Here is an 18,647-nt window from a genome sequence, read left to right as displayed (position 1 = left end):
CCTTCGGAACGTACGGACCATCGCCAGAGGAATTAACTTGCTACAGAGCCGTTCTCACTTCGCAACGTTATCAATCTAACGCGCCTGTAACGCCATTAACAGCCAGATGCATGGCTCAATTAAATTACGCAACGAATGGCTGCACTCCCGTCATGTTTCTTGCTCAATTGTACATCGCTTCCTTCTTATCTGGAAAGAGCGGGATTATAATAACCACCATTGGACTTTAATAAGCACTGCAATTATTTGGGGTTGGGTTAATACAAATGTCAGCAGTGGAATTAATGGTAACAATTTCACAAAATATTAAACATTACAATGCCCCGTTTAACACATTACGATATTTGTTTCCCCCGCCGACACTGTAAGAACGCTTGCCAAACGGTTCTCTTGACAGCAATAGACTTTTGTCCAATGGAAGCAGCACCCACAGCCCATTTCAAATCTTGGACGATCAAGCTTTCACGCATGCCATTAGGACACGCGGCTAACGAAACAACGGGAGAATAAAAGGAGCCGGCTCATGTCATGGTTTGGAAATGAATGGGATGAGGCTTATTGTGTAAAAATTATAAAGATTCTAATCTTGAGGTTCAGTAGGGAGAAGGAAGGAAGCTCAAACGGTGTCTCAGGTGGCTTCTTGGACTGATAAACATATTTCCCATCCAGCATTTACACTGTAACAGCAGCTGTATAAAGAAGGGCTTATACTACAAACAGCGAAGCACAAAAGTTGTCTGGTGCTTTGTCTAGGCCAGGGATGTCAAACATGAGCCTCAGGGGCTGGATCAGGCCCCTGGAGGGTTCTATCAGGTCCACGAGCAAGTCTGCTTTCTTCTCCTTCTCTCTTTCTTCTCCTTCTCTCTACACCAGTTTGGTGTAGTGGTTAAATGTGTGGACTCTTATCTGGGAGAACCGGGTTTGACCCCCCACTCCTCCACTTGCACCTGCTGGAATGGCCTCGGGTCAGCCATATCTCTTGCAGTTCTCCTTGAAAGGGCAGCTTATCGGAGAGCTCTCTCACCCCCACCTACCTCACAGGGTGTCTGTTGTGGGGGAAGAAGATATAGGAGATTGCAAGCTGCTCTGAGACTCTGATTCAGAGACAAGAGCAGGGTATAAATCTACAGTCTTCTTCTTCCTTCTGTGCCATGGCTTGCTTTGCCAGGCTTCCTCTATCGCACAGGAGCTAGAGCAAAACCTCTGTTTTCTCCATTGGCTGAGGCTCTTCCCTTGGGGAGGAAGGGGAGGGGGGAGAGCTTGCTTTGCCAGGCTCTCCCAATTGCACAGCAGAGCTACCGAGCCAAGCCTCTTTTGCTTCTATTGGCTGAGGCTCCGCCCCCTCCACAGAGTTTCCTTTGCCCGGTTCCCTCAATCACACAGGAGAGGTACAAAATTTTTAAGTGTGTTTGTCTGTGTCCTTTACAACTTTTGTATCTCTGCTACTTGGCATTACATTTTATGACACGCATGGCTACTGAGCCAAGCCTCTTTTGCTTCTATTGGCTGAGGCTCCGCCCCTCCACAGAGTTTCCTTTGCCCGGTTCCCTCAATCACACAGGAGAGGTACAAAATTTTTAAGTGTGTTTGTCTGTGTCCTTTACAACTTTTATATCTCTGCTACTTGGCATTACATTTTATGACACGCATGGCTACTGAGCCAAGCCTCTTTTGCTTCTATTGGCTGAGGCTCCGCCCCCTCCACAGAGTTTCCTTTGCCCAGTTCCCTCAATCACACAGGAGAGTTACAAAATTTTTAAGTGTGTTTGTCTGTGTCCTTTACAACTTTTATATCTCTGCTACTTGGCATTACATTTTATGACACGCATGGCTCAGCCCCACAAGGTCTCCTCTATGTCAGGCCCCCCTGGTGTAGGCATTCTAGATCAAAGGCCAGGTTCTGCTAACCAAGAAGTAGACGAAAAGAACTGGGGAGCAGTGTTCCCTCTAAGCTGCATTAGCGGGAGCTAGCTCATAGCTTTTTGGCCTCCAGCTCACACGTTTTTGTCTTAGCTCAGGAAAAATGGCCCCAGGCTGAACTAATCCATGCAGTAGCTCACAACTTCAATGCCAGTAGCTCACAAAGCAGAATTTTTGCTCATAGCTTAGAGGGAGTATTGGTGGGGAGCGATTCAGCACACGTTGGCATTTTTTGTTCTTGCCAAATATTTACTTCAAAAATCATGTTTTATCATTTCTTTTCCGGGACTGTTAGCTTACAGATTGCTTTCTGGAAATATTTTTTAAATAAGGCACCAGTAAATAATAAACTGAGTTTTTTAAAAAAATCTATGTATTAATAGAAGCGACTCTTGTTTTATTTAAAGATTACCACAAAGGTTATTTAATACACAGTTAAAACGGAGTTTTAACAGCCAAAAAAAGGCAGTAGCATGTGGTCCCATAAAACATCCACAGCTAGGAAAGAATAAACCCCGGCTATGGCTAAGAGCCCCATGGCACAGAGTGGTAAAGCTGCAGTACTGCAGTCGGAGCCCTCTGCTCACGACCTGAGTTCGATCCCGGCGGAAGCTGGTTCAGGTAGCCGGCTCCAGGTTGACTCAGCCTTCCATCCTTCCAAGGTCGGTAAAATGAGTCCCCAGCTTGCTAGGGGGAAAGTGTAGATGACTGGGGAAGGAAATGGCAAACCACCCCGTAAAAAGTCTGCCATGAAAACGTTGTGAAAGTAACATCACCCCAGAGTCAGAAACAACTGGTGTTTGCATAGGGGACTACCTTTTTTTTATGGATGTATTGAAGACCCAAGAATTCATCTGAGCCATGGATTATTTCAGATATTTGGGCTAGCAGTACCAACTCCAGATTGGGAAATTCCTGGAATTTGTGGGTGGAGTCTTGGGGGCCATTTCTACCAAGCATCTCATCTCTCTAGTCTGGCAATTAGCAAGAGATGGGATTGGATTGTAAAAGTTATGACATGGAGTGAAGTGGACAAATTAACAAGAATTTTAAGAGACTATGATTTAGAAGTTTTTAAGATGGAGTGGAAAAAGTTCAGAAGATATGTAGAAAAAGAGTGAAAAATAAAAGGATATTGGACAATTTTTGATAAGGATTAAGTCTTAGAAAAAAGAAGAATATTAATTTTTGTTTTTATTAGTTAAGGGCACCTTTAAACATTAGTACTTTAAGTAAATAACACCGGCGGGGGTCAAGTAACGGGGGGAGGGGTGGGTAGAAAGAAATATATGGGATAGATAAAAGAAGTTATTAATGATGCAAGAAATATAATTTGTTACCATATGTTACCAAATAAAATTGTTTTAACCTAGTCTGGCAATCAGCGGCAATTCCCAGAAATCTCCAGGCTGCACCTGGATGTTGGCAACCCTATTTGTCATCCCGGTAGGTTTAAAAAAGAAAAGGCCTTTGAGGGTACAGTGAAGGGCTCGCTCCGCAGGGAACTTGTTGATGCAAATGCATTTCATTTGCATATCTCGTAAACACGGAGCGCTCCCCCCCGTTAAATTTATTGCCGCAAATATCTAAATTAAATTAAATGTAATCCATTACGCTCTACAAAGGAACATTACCCCAAAAAGAGACTAAAACTAATAATAAAAATGGGGGCACACTGCCAATGAAATTATTAGAAGCGATAACATCTCGGCAGAAAAATGCCTCTAATTCCAGCTACAGAAATAAATAGGGAAGCAGGGAGGGGTTTTTTTTGCTTTGTTGGAGGTCATCCGTTACACACTAAAACTTTCCGCCTTTTGGGCTGGGCAACCGGCAATAAAAACGAGTCAGCTGGGACCTGCACAGCCTGCAACCAGTAGAAATTACGAGAAAAATATCAAAACGCAAAAGAAGGACTATTATAAATATGCTTCACAAATATGTCTATTAAATACATGCGCTGAGGGGCAATGTTCTCTCTAAGCTGCAAAGTCATTTTCTACAAAGAAACGGATTTTGATCATCTGGAGATCAACTATCATAGCAAGACGAACAAAGCTGGAGTCAAGTGGCACCTTTAAGATCAACCACTTTTTATTGAGAACGTAAGCTTTCGTGTGCTCTTAGGCACACTTCCTCAGACGAGGAATCCAGCACAGTGAGCAAGCCATGCATAGCTGGTAGGCAGTGGCCCAGAATGCAACGTGGTACAGATTTAAAAAGAAGAAGAAGATGAAGATATTGGATTTATATCCCGCCTGTCATGGGTGCTGGGGACCCTTCAGAGGAAGTTGAGTCTGATGAGGAAACTGTGCCCCTGCCACCTGCACCAGTGCCCCTGCCACCTGCACCAGTGCCCCTGCCTCCTGCTGGAGAAGATCCCAGCCCCCCTGCCTCGCCCTCTCGGGTGGCTCGTGTGCGTGACCGCCTCCGGCAGGACCTCAGGGATCGGAGGAGGGCGGCACGCTCACAAGCAAGACGCTCCCTGAGCCCTGAGTTCTGAGAGGATTCTGGCCCTTCTAAGAGCAAGGATGCTTGAGTGGTAACAGGATCCTGGCTGCCTCCCTGAGCCAGCAATTAGCCCAAACGGGCAACAGCCAGCAGAGGGCTATATAGCTGTGGGCTTTGGGAGGAAGCTTTGTGGAAGCAACTAGTCATCTCCCTGACATTCTAGCATCCACTCCGGCTTGACTTTGGTTCCTGACTCCCTGACTTTGGCTTTGGACTTCTGGACTCCCTGACCTCGGCTTCTGGACCTCAGACCTGCGATACTTCTACAGTGATTCGGATTTGGCGCCTCGGACCCTCCTGCTTACTGGCTACAGACCTCGGACTGCCTCTGGACTTTGCCTGACCCGGCCCCAGCTGTGACAGATTGCTTCCACCGACAAACACCCACTCCACAGGATGGATGCTGAAGCAAGTGAAACCACAGAACTACTGGCTGCGCTCCAAGCCCAGGTACAGCAGCTAACACAGGCAGTACTGCACTTGCAGCAACAACCTGCGGCCAGTGCTCCAGCCAAGTGCCCAGTTCCCCAACCTGACAGATTTGGGGGTGCTGTGGAAGAATTTCCTGCCTTCCTAGCACAGTGTCGGCTGTACTTTGAACTGAGAGCACGGGACTTCCTCAATGACAAAACCAAGGTGTGTTTCGTCATCAGTCTGTTAAAGGGGCAGGCGGCCAAATGGGCCACACCCTTACTGGTTGCGTCCTCTCCCCTACTGACTGATTACCAGGGGTTTGAGGCCCACCTGTCTGCTGCTTTCTCAAACCCAGTCCAAGCAGCCACAGCCAACCGGAAGATCAGGGCACTGAAACAAGGCAACTCCTCGGTGGCTCAATATGCCACTGAATTCAAGCTCCTGACCCAGGACTTGGCGTGGAATGAGGCTGCCCAGATGGACCAGTTTACTGAGGGGTTGGCAGAGGAGGTCCTGGATGAACTGGCCAGGGTGGAGCAGCCACCCACGCTCCAAGAACTTATCACCCTCTGCCTCCGCATCGATGGCCGCCTGGAAAGTCGCCGCCAAGCCAAGACCAGAGGGCGCCAGCTCCCTGCGCCGTGCTACCTGGCTCCTCGCCCGTCCCCAGCTAGTACCAGCACCAAGGATGAGCCTATGCAGCTTGGAGCTGCTCGACCCCGCCTGACCCCAGAGGAAAAGACCAGACGCCGCACGCAGAATCTGTGCCTCTACTGCGGCACGGCAGGCCACTATGCCTCTGGCTGCCCTGCTAAGCATCGGATACCTGGACCTTCGCTGCCACCGCCGCCAAAAGGGCAGCCCCAGGCGTAAGTGGACCCCCCAGCCTGGGGCGACTAGCTGGGTCCTCCGAACAGCGGGCTGATACCCCAGGGCCATTCCTGCTACCAGTCAAACTCCGTCTGCCTGACGAACGCTGGCTGTTCGTGTATGCCATGCTGGACTCGGGAGCGGCCCACTGTTTTATAGATGCCGCCTTTGTGAAGCAGCACCAGATCCCTGTGCAGACAAAAGGGATTCCGTCGCTGGTGGAGGCTATTGACGGGCGCCTCCTCCGTTCTGGCCCCGTCACCCAGGAGACCTGTCCCATCACCTTCCACGTCCAGCAGCACCAAGAACAGCTGCGGTTTGATGTCGCCCGCATGCCTCGCTTCCCGCTGATTCTAGGCCTTTCCTGGCTGAAGCTGCACAACCCCATCGTGGACTGGGCCCAGCAGGAACTACGCTTCCAAGACCCATGCCCCCATCTGACTCCTCCCACCACTCTAGCAGCTGGCATCCCGAGTGGTGGTCCTCAGCTCCCTCAGAAGTATGTGGACTTTGCTGATGTCTTCGAAGAGACAGGAGCTGATCAGCTTCCCCCTCACCGGCCCTACGACTGTGCCATTGATTTGGTACCTGGGGCACCACTCCCGGTGGGGCGTCTGTACCCAATGTCGGAGCCGGAGTTGGCAGCTCTGCGAGACTTCCTGGACAAGAACCTGAAACGCGGATTCATCCGACCCTCAACCTCTCCCCTATCTGCTCCAGTGCTCTTCGTGAAGAAGAAAAGTGGGGAGCTCCGGCTGTGCAATGACTACCGGGCCCTGAACAAGATCACCATCCGCGACCGGTACCCTCTACCACTGATCCCTGAACTCTTGGATCGCCTAAAGGGGGCCCAAATCTACACCAAGCTGGACCTCCGTGGAGCGTACAATTTGGTGCGCATACGGCCCGGAGACGAATGGAAGACCGCGTTTGGGACCCGATACGGGCAGTACGAGCACCTGGTAATGCCCTTCGGACTGACCAATGCCCCCGCTGTCTTCCAGAGGTTCATGAATGACATATTCCGGGACCTGCTCGACCGCTTCGCGATCATATACCTGGATGACATCCTAATTTACTCCCGCAATCCTGCCCAACACGCCGAGCACGTCCGCCAGGTCCTGCAGCGCCTACGAGCCCATGGTCTCTACGCCAAGCTGGAGAAGTGCGACTTCGACCTGCGCTCCGTCGAGTTCCTTGGGCACATCGTGTCACCGCAGGGGATCCTCATGGACCCGAAAAAAGTAGAAGCGGTCCTGACCTGGCAGGCTCCTCAGAATCGCAAAGACCTGCAGCGGTTCCTCGGTTTTGCCAACTACTATCGGCAATTCATCCCGGCCTACGCATCCCTGACCACACCCCTGACTCAACTACTCCGCCCCAAAGAACCCTTCCACTGGTCCCCAGAGGCCGATAACGCCTTCTCCACCCTGAAGACTCGCTTTGCCACCGGGCCACTCCTGAGATACCCCGACCCCCAGCTTCCCTTTACGGTGGAAGCTGATGCCTCCAACGTGGCCCTGGGAGCAGTGCTGTCCCAGCGCGAGGAGCCGTCCCAGCCACTACAGCCCTGCGCCTATTACTCGCGGCAGCTCACTGCTGCAGAGAGGAACTATACCATCTGGGAGAGGGAGTTGCTCGCGATCAAGGCGGCGTTTGAGGTTTGGCGACATTACCTCGAAGGGGCTCGCCACCCTGTTCAAGTGCTCACCGATCACCGGAACTTGGAACACCTCCAGACCACCCGCCGTCTCAACCAGCGCCAGATCCGGTGGTCCCTATTCTTCTCTCGCTTCGACTTCCGGATCTCCTACATCCCCCATACCCAGAACCGGAAAGCAGACGCGCTCTCCCGGAAACCGGAATACGCCCCTGCCTCAACTGAGACCGCGCCCGCTGCTCCAATCCTGCCGCCCTCAGTATTTGCAGCCACCTCCACTTCACCAGCACTCGTGGAGGACATTCGGGCTAGCCAAGCCAATGATCCCTGGGTCCAGCAACACCTCCAGGCTCTCCAAGATGACCCAACAGGGGAGTTCACGACTCGAGGCGGCCTCTTGCTACACCGCGAACGCCTCTATGTGCCGCCCGGGCCCTTGCGGGCAGAAGTGCTACGCCTGACCCACGACTCGTTACCCGCCGGGCACTTTGGACAGCATAAGACCACCCACTTGCTGACAAGGGAATTCTGGTGGCCACGAGTTCGCGCTGATGTTGCCCGCTATGTCAGCTCCTGTGACGTCTGCCGACGGGCCAAAGACATCCCAGCCAAACCCTCAGGGTTGCTGCAGCCCTTGCCCACATCTTCAGGACCCTGGGATACCATCTCGATGGACTTCATCACGGAACTTCCACGCTCCAAGGGTCAGACTTGTATCTGGGTGGTCGTCGACCTATTTACCAAGATGGCCCACTTTGTTCCGTGCCCGAAACTCCCCACAGCTCAGGAGACGGCCCAGCTTTACCTGCAACACATCTTTCGTCTGCATGGACTCCCAGCCCATCTGATCTCCGATCGGGGCCCTCAGTTCTCCTCTCGGTTCTGGCAAGCCCTCCATTCCAGCCTGGGTACTCGAGTGCACCTGTCCTCGGCCTACCACCCACAGACAGATGGCCAGACAGAGCGCACCAATGCCACGCTAGAGCAATATCTCCGCTGTTACACCTGTTACCAGCAGGATGACTGGACCACTCTATTGCCCCTAGCGGAGTTTGCATACAACAACGCGGTCCATTCATCCACCCAAATGACCCCGTTTGCTGCAACCTACGGGTACCACCCTCGGTTCTTCCCAGCGATCCTACCACCCACGAATGTCCCCGCCGTCGATGCCTACCTGCAAGAACTCCGTGCCAGCCAAGACTTGCTCCGAGAGCAGCTACAGCAAGCCAAGGAGGCATATAAACGGGCTGCGGACCGAAAGAGGCAAGAAGGCCCTCCAGTGCAGCCGGGGGATCAGGTGTGGCTCTCAACTCGCTACCTGCGCCGGCCTGGTCGGTCTCACAAGCTGGATGCACGGTTCATTGGACCCTACCCCGTCGTTGAACAAATAAACCCCGTCGCCTTCAGGCTCCAGTTGCCACCCCACCTCCGCATTCACCCCGTGTTTCATCGCTCCCTCCTTGTTCCGGCTGCACCCCCTGACCCAGCTCGGACTCCTTCCCCACCGCCGCCACCACCAGTGTTGGTGGATGACGAGGAAGAATATGAGGTGCGCCAGATCCTGGACTCCCGGTACCATCGTGGAGGCCTCCAGTACCTGGTGGACTGGGAGGGATACGGCCCAGAAGACCGGTCTTGGGAGCCCGAGGACAATCTTCATGCCCCGGACTTGGTGCACCAGTTCCACAACGACCACCCCGACCTTCCAGGTCCCTCGACGGAGGGGGGCCCTGGGGGGGGGGGATAGTGTCATGGGTGCTGGGGACCCTTCAGAGGAAGTTGAGTCTGATGAGGAAACTGTGCCCCTGCCACCTGCACCAGTGCCCCTGCCACCTGCACCAGTGCCCCTGCCTCCTGCTGGAGAAGATCCCAGCCCCCCTGCCTCGCCCTCTCGGGTGGCTCGTGTGCGTGACCGCCTCCGGCAGGACCTCAGGGATCGGAGGAGGGCGGCACGCTCACAAGCAAGACGCTCCCTGAGCCCTGAGTTCTGAGAGGATTCTGGCCCTTCTAAGAGCAAGGATGCTTGAGTGGTAACAGGATCCTGGCTGCCTCCCTGAGCCAGCAATTAGCCCAAACGGGCAACAGCCAGCAGAGGGCTATATAGCTGTGGGCTTTGGGAGGAAGCTTTGTGGAAGCAACTAGTCATCTCCCTGACATTCTAGCATCCACTCCGGCTTGACTTTGGTTCCTGACTCCCTGACTTTGGCTTTGGACTTCTGGACTCCCTGACCTCGGCTTCTGGACCTCAGACCTGCGATACTTCTACAGTGATTCGGATTTGGCGCCTCGGACCCTCCTGCTTACTGGCTACAGACCTCGGACTGCCTCTGGACTTTGCCTGACCCGGCCCCAGCCGTGACACCGCCCTCCACTCCAAAGAGTCTCAGAGCGGCTCACAATCTCCTTTACCTTCCTCCCCCACAACAGACACCCTGTGAGGTAGATGAAGATATTGGATTTATATCCCGCCCTCCACTCCGAAGAGTCTCAGAGCGGCTCACAATCTCCTTTCCCTTCCTCCCCCACAACAGACACACTGTGAGGTAGATGAAGACATTGGATTTAAATCCCGCCCTCCACTCCGAAGAGTCTCAGAGCGGCTCACAATCTCCTTTCCCTTCCTCCCCCACAACTGACACCCTGTGAGGTAGATGAAGATATTGGATTTATATCCCGCCCTCCACTCCGAAGAGTCTCAGAGCGGCTCACAATCTCCTTTATCTTCCTCCCCCACAACAGACACCCTGTGAGGTAGATGAAGATATTGGATTTATATCCCGCCCTCCACCCCGAAGAGTCTCAGAGCGGCTCACAATCTCCTTTCCCTTCCTCCCCCACAACAGACACCCTGTGAGGTGGGTGGGGCTGGAGAGGGCTCTCACAGCAGCTGCCCTTTCAAGGACAACCTCTGCCAGAGCTATGGCTGACCCAAGGCCATGCTAGCAGGTGCAAGTGGAGGAGTGGGGAATCAAACCCGGTTCTCCCAGATAAGAGTCCGCACACTTCACCACTACACCAAACTGGCTCTCCAGTTCATTGGTTCATTAAGAACCAATGACAGTGAAGTAAAATTATCTGGTAGGCAGTGGTTTAGAATGTAAAATGGTACAAGGACAGAATAGTCAAATTAACAAACTGAGCAAACCTTTGATCTGATCTACCATAGCAAGAAATTTCAGTTGCTATTAGGAGGTGGGCAACCCTAATTATAACCGATTTTCTGACTATAGATACCTACGGATCAATTCTCCATTATACTCTATGATAACCAGTCTCCATAGGATATGCTGAAAATATGTTGCCTTACCTTAAAAAACAGATCCTCCCACCGGGCCGCAGATACTCACAGATCAATTCTCCATTATACTCTATGAAACCAGTTTTACTCTATAGGGTATAAGAGGACATTCAGTCTGTCCCCCCCCCTCCACCGCTTTCTGCTTACTCCGAAGTGGGGGGAGGGCCTCCAAACCAGGGGATCCCCTGTCCCTCTAACTGTGTCTGTGCATGTTACGGAAACCCTATTAATGAATGACTGGGGAGGGACCATGGCTCAGTGGTCAAGCATCTGCTTGGCACGCAGAGGGTCCCAGGCAGTGCTGCCTCTAAGCTGAGTGAGTCGCTTAGACTAACTCACAGTTTTTAAAATCTCCAACTCACACATTTTTGTCTCATCAAAGATTTCAGGTTTTCACGGCTGGTAACATCATTAGGGTTTGTAGAGTCTTTCGGGATCAAGTGCCGTGTTCTACTGGAGAAAGTTCTACTGGAGAAAGTGGCAGCCCTGGCCCCACTCAATGCACAGCAGCCAAGAAGGTCAGAGCGCCTGCTCCGGCTGCAACGCCACTGAGGATGTTCTCCGCAGCTGAGAACGAAACGTCTGGAAGGAAAACTTTCTCCAGTAGAACGCGGCACTTGAGCCCGAAAGACTCTACAAACCCTAATTTTTCTCATAGCTCAGGAAAAAAAATGGCTCCAGAGCAAACTAATTATGCAGCAGCCAAATCACTCTCACTCAGTTGCAACTTTAATGCCAGCAGCTCATGAAGAAGGATTTTTGCTCGCTAGACTCCACAGCTCAGAGGGAGAATTGCTCCCAAGTTCAGTCTCCAAGTTATCCGGCATCTCCAGTTAAAAATGGGCCAGGCAGCAGGTGATGGGAAAGACCTCTGCCTGAAATCCTGGAGAGTCGCTGCCAGTCTGGGTAGACAATGCTGACCTTGATAGATTGATGATCTGATTCAGCAGAAGGCAGCTTCACAGCTTCTCCAGCTGGTGGGCTCCGCTGGAAGTTTGAGAATGGCCGGTCAGGGCCACTCTAAACCAAACCCAAAATAGCAGCCCCAGGAGATGTAGCCAAATGGAATACCTCTCTCCTCAGGCATCCTGAGAAGAAGGAAACCCTGGGGGTGGGGGGTGGGGAACGGAAGCAGGCACTGACTAAGGAACGCCCAGGTACTCACCAGTCCACTCCATCCACTGGTGGAAAACCCCTTCATTTGAAAGAGGGCAGCCAGTTACAAGCTCTGACTTACAATGGTCCTTTCTGCTTTCCAGAATGCTCACTGGGCAACAAGGGAATCACTGGCAGGTGCGACAGTGCCCAGGAGCACAGTGTTGGGGAACTCTGGTTTACTATATGTAAAGAACTCTGGTCTTATACTATATGTTAAATACTGGGTTCAATGCATGAGGAAGAAGAAGAAGACTGCAGATTTATACCCCGCCCTTCTCTCTGAATCAGAGACTCAGAGTGGCTCACAATCTCCTTCGTCTTCTTCCCCCACAACAGACACCCTGTGAGGTAGGTGGGGCTGAGAGAGCTTTCAAAGAAGCTGCCCTTTCAAGGACAACTCCTATGAGAGCTATGGCTGACCCAAGGCCATTCCAAGTGGAGGAGTGGGGAATCAAACCTGGTTCTCCCAGATAAGAGAACTGTGGCTGACCCAAGGCCATTTCAGCAGCTGCAAGTGGAGGAGTGGGGAATCAAACCCAGTTCTCCCAGATAAGAGAGCTATGGCTGACTGAAGGCCATTCCAGCAGGTGCAAGTGGAGGAGTGGGGAATCAAACCCGGTTTTCCCAGATAAGAGAGCTATGGCTGACCCAAGGCCATTCCAGCAGGTGCAAGTGGAGGAGTGGGGAATCAAACCCGGTTCTCCCAGATAAGAGAGCTCTGGCTGACGCAAGGCCATCCAGCAGCTGCAAGTGGAGGAGTGGGGAATCAAACCCGGTTTTCCCAGATAAGAGAGCTCTGGCTGACCCAAGGCCATTCCAGAAGCTGCAAGTGGAGGAGTGGGAAATCAAACCCGGTTCTCCCAGATAAGAGAGCTCTGGCTGACCCAAGGCCATTCCAGCAGCTGCAAGTGGAGGAGTGGGGAATGAAACCCGGTCCTCCCAGATAAGAGAGCTCTGGCTGACCCAAGGCCATTCCATCAGCTGCAAGTGGAGGAGTGGAGAATGAAACCCGGTTCTCCCAGATAAGAGAGCTCTGGCTGACCCAAGGCCATTCCAGCAGCTGCAAGTGGAGGAGTGGGGAATCAAACCCGGTTCTCCCAAATAAGAGAGCTCTGGCTGACCCAAGGCCATTCCAGCAGGTGCAAATGGAGGAGTGGGGAATCAAACCTGGTTTTCCCAGATAAGAGAGCTCTGGCTGACCCAAGGCCATTCCAGCAGCTGCAAGTGGAGGAGTGGGGAATCAAACCCGGTTCTGCCAGATAAGAGTTTGTGTACTTAACCACTATACCAAACTGGCTCTCAGGAGGCTGGTGTGTAGTGATCAAGCTCTTTATTAGTGATACAGCATCTTTAATAAGCGACTACAAAACTACTGGAAAGCATTCAGAGCATGCGGCAATATATACATTTGGGTCAAGGGAAACCCAGCTCCCAGGAAGCAGGAAACATCCTGCGATTGTACCCTTTTTGGATCTTTCATTAGAATATGCACCCTCATTGGCAGAACACAGGATCCTTTGATCCTGCCTCCCAGTTGGCCAGTTTGACTTATGCAACCAATCAGGATGCAGGTCTTTGGATCCTCTCAGTCTATTGCGTTGCGCCTCAAGCTCAGGAAACAACACCCAACATGTCCAGGCACGCCTTCACATACATAACAGTATTCCTGCTGCATTTTTTCTAAAAAAATGTGAGCCGTCTTGTGCCTCAGTGAGAAAGGCGGACTACAGATAAAGTAAACAAGTAGATAAACACCTACCTTTCTCCCACGTAGCCAGCAGTGCATAGGCACGCCCCGGTCACATGATCACACTGCCCGCCGTTGTGACACGGGCAATCCTGGCTGCAGTTAACGCCGTATGTTCCCGCTGGGCACGGCTGGGCACACACAGAGCCCTGAAAGAAAAAGACTCATCTCAAACCAGCCATTCCCACGACACCTGGAAGACTGACTTTTGAAAAATTCCCACCTAAGCATTCATGGATCAGAAGAGGACTTCTTTAGATGCAGTGAGCGGATCCTTGCTAGGCAGGCATTTTCTGGAGGAGTGAATGCAGCAGGGCTGGCTTGCCCACTAGGCAAACTAGGTGATTGCCTAGGGCGCTGGGAGGTTGGGGGTGAAGAATTGGGCTCTCCCCCTCCTCCCGGTGCCCATGGCAAATGCTTAAGTTTGCCTCCTTCCTTTGCTCCCCGCCGCTGCTGGAAGCCCCCTGCCACCGCAAGCCACCCCGCCCACAAGCCCCCGCCGCAAGCCCTGCGCCACCCTCCTTCCCTTTGGCGCCTGGCAGCGCCATGCTCCGTTGCCCCTCCCTGTCACACCACACCAAGGCTGGTCCTTCCTGGAGCTGATGTGGCCGGTGCAGCTTCTATTCCTCTGAAGAGCCCGCAACGTGAGAGGAGACTTCACTCTCCCTCACTTCCGGTTTCAGGAGGCAGGGGGAGAAGTTTCCTCTCGCGTCACGGGCTCTTCAAAGGTGTAGAAGCTGCACCGGCCACATCGATGCAAGTAAGGACCAGCCTCGTTGCAGTGGCGTGGTGGTGGTGGCCGACGGAAGGGCAGGAGGGTGGCGGGCAAGAAGCCTGCATGGGGCACCACGTGCCCACTGGCCGGCGTTGGAGTGGAGGCAGAGGGCCAGCAATTCTCCTCAACTGTACACAGGATATAGCATATCCTATGCAAGAGCATTTACTCACCCCACCAGGGCCGTTTGCAGGTTGTACCCTGCAAATGGGCAAAATTGATAACTTCCTGCACTCTGCATTCTCTGATGTGGCCCCCACCTTATGGAATGGACTTCCTGATGAAGTCTGGGAGGTTCCTGCTCTTCTGGCTTCCCACAATCCATGCAAAACACAATTATTTAAGAGGGCTTTTTCCACAGCAGGAGGAGGAGGGGGAGGAGGAGGAGACTGGATTTATACCCCGCTCTTCACTTGGAGTTTCAGAGCAGCTTACAATCTCCTTCCCTTCTTCTCCCCACAACAGACACCCTGTGACATAGGCTATGCAGAACAATTATTTAAGTGGCTTTTTCCACAGCAGGAGGAGGGGGAGGAGGAGACTGGATTTATACCCCACTCTTCACTTGGAGTTTCAGAGCAGCTTACAATCTCCTTCCCTTCTTCTCCCCACAACAGACACCCTGTGACATAGGCTATGCAAAACAATTATTTAAGTGGCTTTTTCCACAGCAGAAGGAGGGGGAGGAGGAGACTGGATTTATACCCCGCTCTTCACTTGGAGTTTCAGAGCAGCTTACAATCTCCTTCCCTTCTTCTCCCCACAACAGACATCCTGTGGCATAGGCTATGCAAAAGAATTATTTAAGTGGCTTTTTCCACAGCAGGGGGAGGAGGAGACTGGATTTATACCCCGCTCTTCACTTGGAGTTTTGGAGCAGCTTACAATCTCCTTCCCTTCTTCTCCCCACAACAGACACCCTGTGACATAGGCTATGCAAAACAATTATTTAAGTGGCTTTTTCCACAGCAGGAGGAGGGGGAGGAGGAGACTGGATTTATACCCCGCTCTTCACTTGGAGTTTCAGAGCAGCTTACAATCTCCTTCCCTTCTTCTCCCCACAACAGACACCCTGTGACATAGGCTATGCAAAACAATTATTTAAGTGGCTTTTTCCACAGCAGGAGGAGGAGGAGGAGGAGATTGGATTTATACCCCGCTCTTCACTTGGAGTTTCAGAGCAGCTTACAATCTCCTTCCCTTCTCCCCACAACAGACACCCTGTGACATAGGCTATGCAAAACAATTATTTAAGTGGCTTTTTCCAGAGCAGGAGGAGGGGGGGGAGGAGACTGGATTTATACCCCGCTCTTCACTTGGAGTTTCAGAGCAGCTTACAATCTCCTTCCCTTCTTCTCCCCACAACAGACAGCCTGTGACATAGGCTATGCAAAACAATTATTTAAGTGGCTTTTTCCACAGCAGGAGGAGGGGGAGGAGGAGACTGGATTTATACCCCGCTCTTCACTTGGAGTTTCAGAGCAGCTTACAATCTCCTTCCCTTCTTCTCCCCACAACAGACACCCTGTGACATAGGCTATGCAAAACAATTATTTAAGTGGGCTTTTTGCATAGGAGGAAGAGGAGGAGGTTGGATTTATACCCCGCTCTTCACTCAGGGTCTCAGATCAGCTTACAATCTCCTTCCCTTCCTCTCCTCACAACAGACACCCTGTGAGGCAGGTGAGGCTGAGAGAGAGAACTGCTCTTGAGAGAGCAGCTCTAGCAGAACTGTGACTGACCCAAGGTCACCCAGCTGCTGCACGTGGAGAACAAGTGGGGAATCGAACCCCGTTCTCCAGAGTAGAGTCTGTCACTCTTAACCACTGCACTACTTGTCTTGAAAAGCCCATGAGGTGTCATCATAAACTAGCTGTAACTTAATGGAACTTTCCACCACCATCTCAAGCCCAGCCTAGCCTAGTCTCATCAGAGCTTGTAAGCTAAGCAGGGTCAGCCCCTGGTTAGTATTTAGATGGGAGGCTGCCAAGGAAATCCAGGGTCTCTATGCAGCGGTAGGCGGTTCATAATAAACCACCTGGGTATGCCTTTTGCCCTGCCCCGGATGGCCCAGGCTAGCCTGATCTCATCAGGTCTTGGAAGCTAAGCAGGGTCAGCCCTGGTTAGTCCTTGGATGGGAGACCAGCAAGGAAGCCCAGGGGTGCTGTGCAGAGGGAGGCTGCTGGAATGGCCTTGGGTCAGCCAGAGCTCTCTTATCTGGGAGAACCGGGTTTGATTCCCCCCTCCTCCACTTGCACCTGCTGGAATGGCCTTGGGTCAGCCAGAGCTCTCTTATCTGGGAGAACCGGGTTTGATTCCCCCCTCCTCCACTTGCGGCTGCTGGAATGGCCTTGGGTCAGCCAGAGCTCTCTTATCTGGGAGAACCGGGTTTGATTCCCCACTCCTCCACTTGCAGCTGCTGGAATGGCCTTGGGTCAGCCAGAGCTCTCTTATCTGGGAGAACCGGGTTTGATTCCCCACTCCTCCACTTGCAGCTGCCGGAATGGCCTTGGGTCAGCCAGAGCTCTCTTATCTGGGAGAACCGGGTATGATTCCCCACTCCTCCACTTGCAGCTGCTGGAATGGCCTTGGGTCAGCCAGAGCTCTCTTATCTGGGAGAACCGGGATTGATTCCCCCCTCCTCCACTTGCAGCTGCTGGAATGGCCTTGGGTCAGCCATAGCTCTCTTATCTGGGAGAACCGGGTTTGATTCCCCCCTCCTCCACTTGCAGCTGCTGGAATGGCCTTGGGTCAGCCATAGCTCTCTTATCTGGGAGAACCGGGTTTGATTCCCCACTCCTCCACTTGCAGCTGCTGGAATGGCCTTGGGTCAGCCAGAGCTCTCTTATCTGGGAGAACCGGGTATGATTCCCCACTCCTCCACTTGCAGCTGCTGGAATGGCCTTGGGTCAGCCAGAGCTCTCTTATCTGGGAGAACCGGGTTTCATTCCCCACTCCTCCACTTGCAGCTGCTGGAATGGCCTTGGGTCAGCCAGAGCTCTCTTGTCTGGGAGAACCGAGTTGGATTCCCCACTCCTCCACTTGCAGCTGCTGGAATGACCTTGGGTCAGCCAGAGCTCTCTTGTCTGGGAGAACCGGGTTTGATTCCCCACTCCTCCACTTGCACCTGCTGGAATGGCCTTGGGTCAGCCAGGCTCTCTTATCTGGGAGAACCGGGTTTGATTCCCCACTCCTCCACTTGCAGCTGCTGGAATGGCCTTGGGTCAGCCAGAGCTCTCTTATCTGGCAGAACCGGGTTTGATTCCCCACTCCTCCACTTGCAGCTGCTGGAATGGCCTTGGGTCAGCCAGAGCTCTCTTATCTGGGAGAACCGGGTTTGATTCCCCCCTCCTCCACTTGCAGCTGCTGGAATGGCCTTGGGTCAGCCATAGCTCTCTTATCTGGGAGAACCGGGTTTGATTCCCCCCTCCTCCACTTGCAGCTGCTGGAATGGCCTTGGGTTAGCCATAGCTCTCGTATCTGGGAGAACCGGGTTTGATTCCCCACTCCTCCACTTGCACCTGCTAGAATGGCCTTGGGTCAGCCATAGCTCTCCTATCTGGGAGAACCGGGTTTGATTCCCCCCTCCTCCACTTGCAGCTGCTGGAATGGCCTTGGGTCAGCCATAGCTCTCGTATCTGGGAGAACCGGGTTTGATTCCCCCCTCCTCCACTCGCAGCTGCTGGAATGGCCTTGGGTCAGCCAGAGCTCTGTTATCTGGGAGAACCAGGTTTGATTCCCCACTCCTCCACTTGCAGCTGCTGAAATGGCCTTGGGTCAGCCAGAGCTCTCTTATCTGGGAGAACTGGGTTGGATTCCCCACTCCTCCACTCACAGCTGCTGGAATGGCCTTGGGTCAGCCATAGCTCTCGTATCTGGGAGAACCGGGTTTGATTCCCCACTCCTCCACTCGCAGCTGCTGGAATGGCCTTGGGTCAGCCATAGCTCTCTTATCTGGGAGAACCGGGTTTGATTCCCCACTCCTCCACTTGCAGCTGCTGGAATGGCCTTGGGTCAGCCAGAGCTCTCTTATCTGGGAGAACCGGGTTTGATTCCCCACTCCTCCACTTGCAGCTGCTGGAATGGCCTTGGGTCAGCCAGAGCTCTCTTATCTGGGAGAACCGGGTTTGATTCCCCACTCCTCCACCTGCAGCTGCTGGAATGGCCTTGGGGCAGCCATAGCTCTCTTATCTGGGAGAACCGGGTTTGATTCCCCACTCCTCCACTTGCAGCTGTTGGAATGGTCTTGGGTCAGCCAGAGCTCTCTTATCTGGGAGAACCGGGTTTGATT

General features: G+C 52.7%; 1 protein-coding gene across 1 annotated transcript in view; it reads right to left on the bottom strand.

Annotated features, from left to right (window-relative positions):
- MEGF11 (multiple EGF like domains 11) overlaps positions 1-18,647 on the bottom strand; it is a 495,160-nt gene that overhangs the window by 194,046 nt on the left and 282,467 nt on the right. The window contains 1 exon segment of the mRNA XM_060260232.1: positions 13,594-13,730. Coding sequence (XP_060116215.1) covers positions 13,594-13,730 — 137 coding nt within the window.

The sequence above is a fragment of the Heteronotia binoei genome, chromosome 19, assembly GCF_032191835.1.
Source record: "Heteronotia binoei isolate CCM8104 ecotype False Entrance Well chromosome 19, APGP_CSIRO_Hbin_v1, whole genome shotgun sequence".
NCBI classification, from domain to species: domain Eukaryota; kingdom Metazoa; phylum Chordata; class Lepidosauria; order Squamata; family Gekkonidae; genus Heteronotia; species Heteronotia binoei.
The sequence above is the reverse complement of the archived record's forward strand: the minus strand, read 5'-3'. Positions and strand labels throughout refer to the sequence as shown.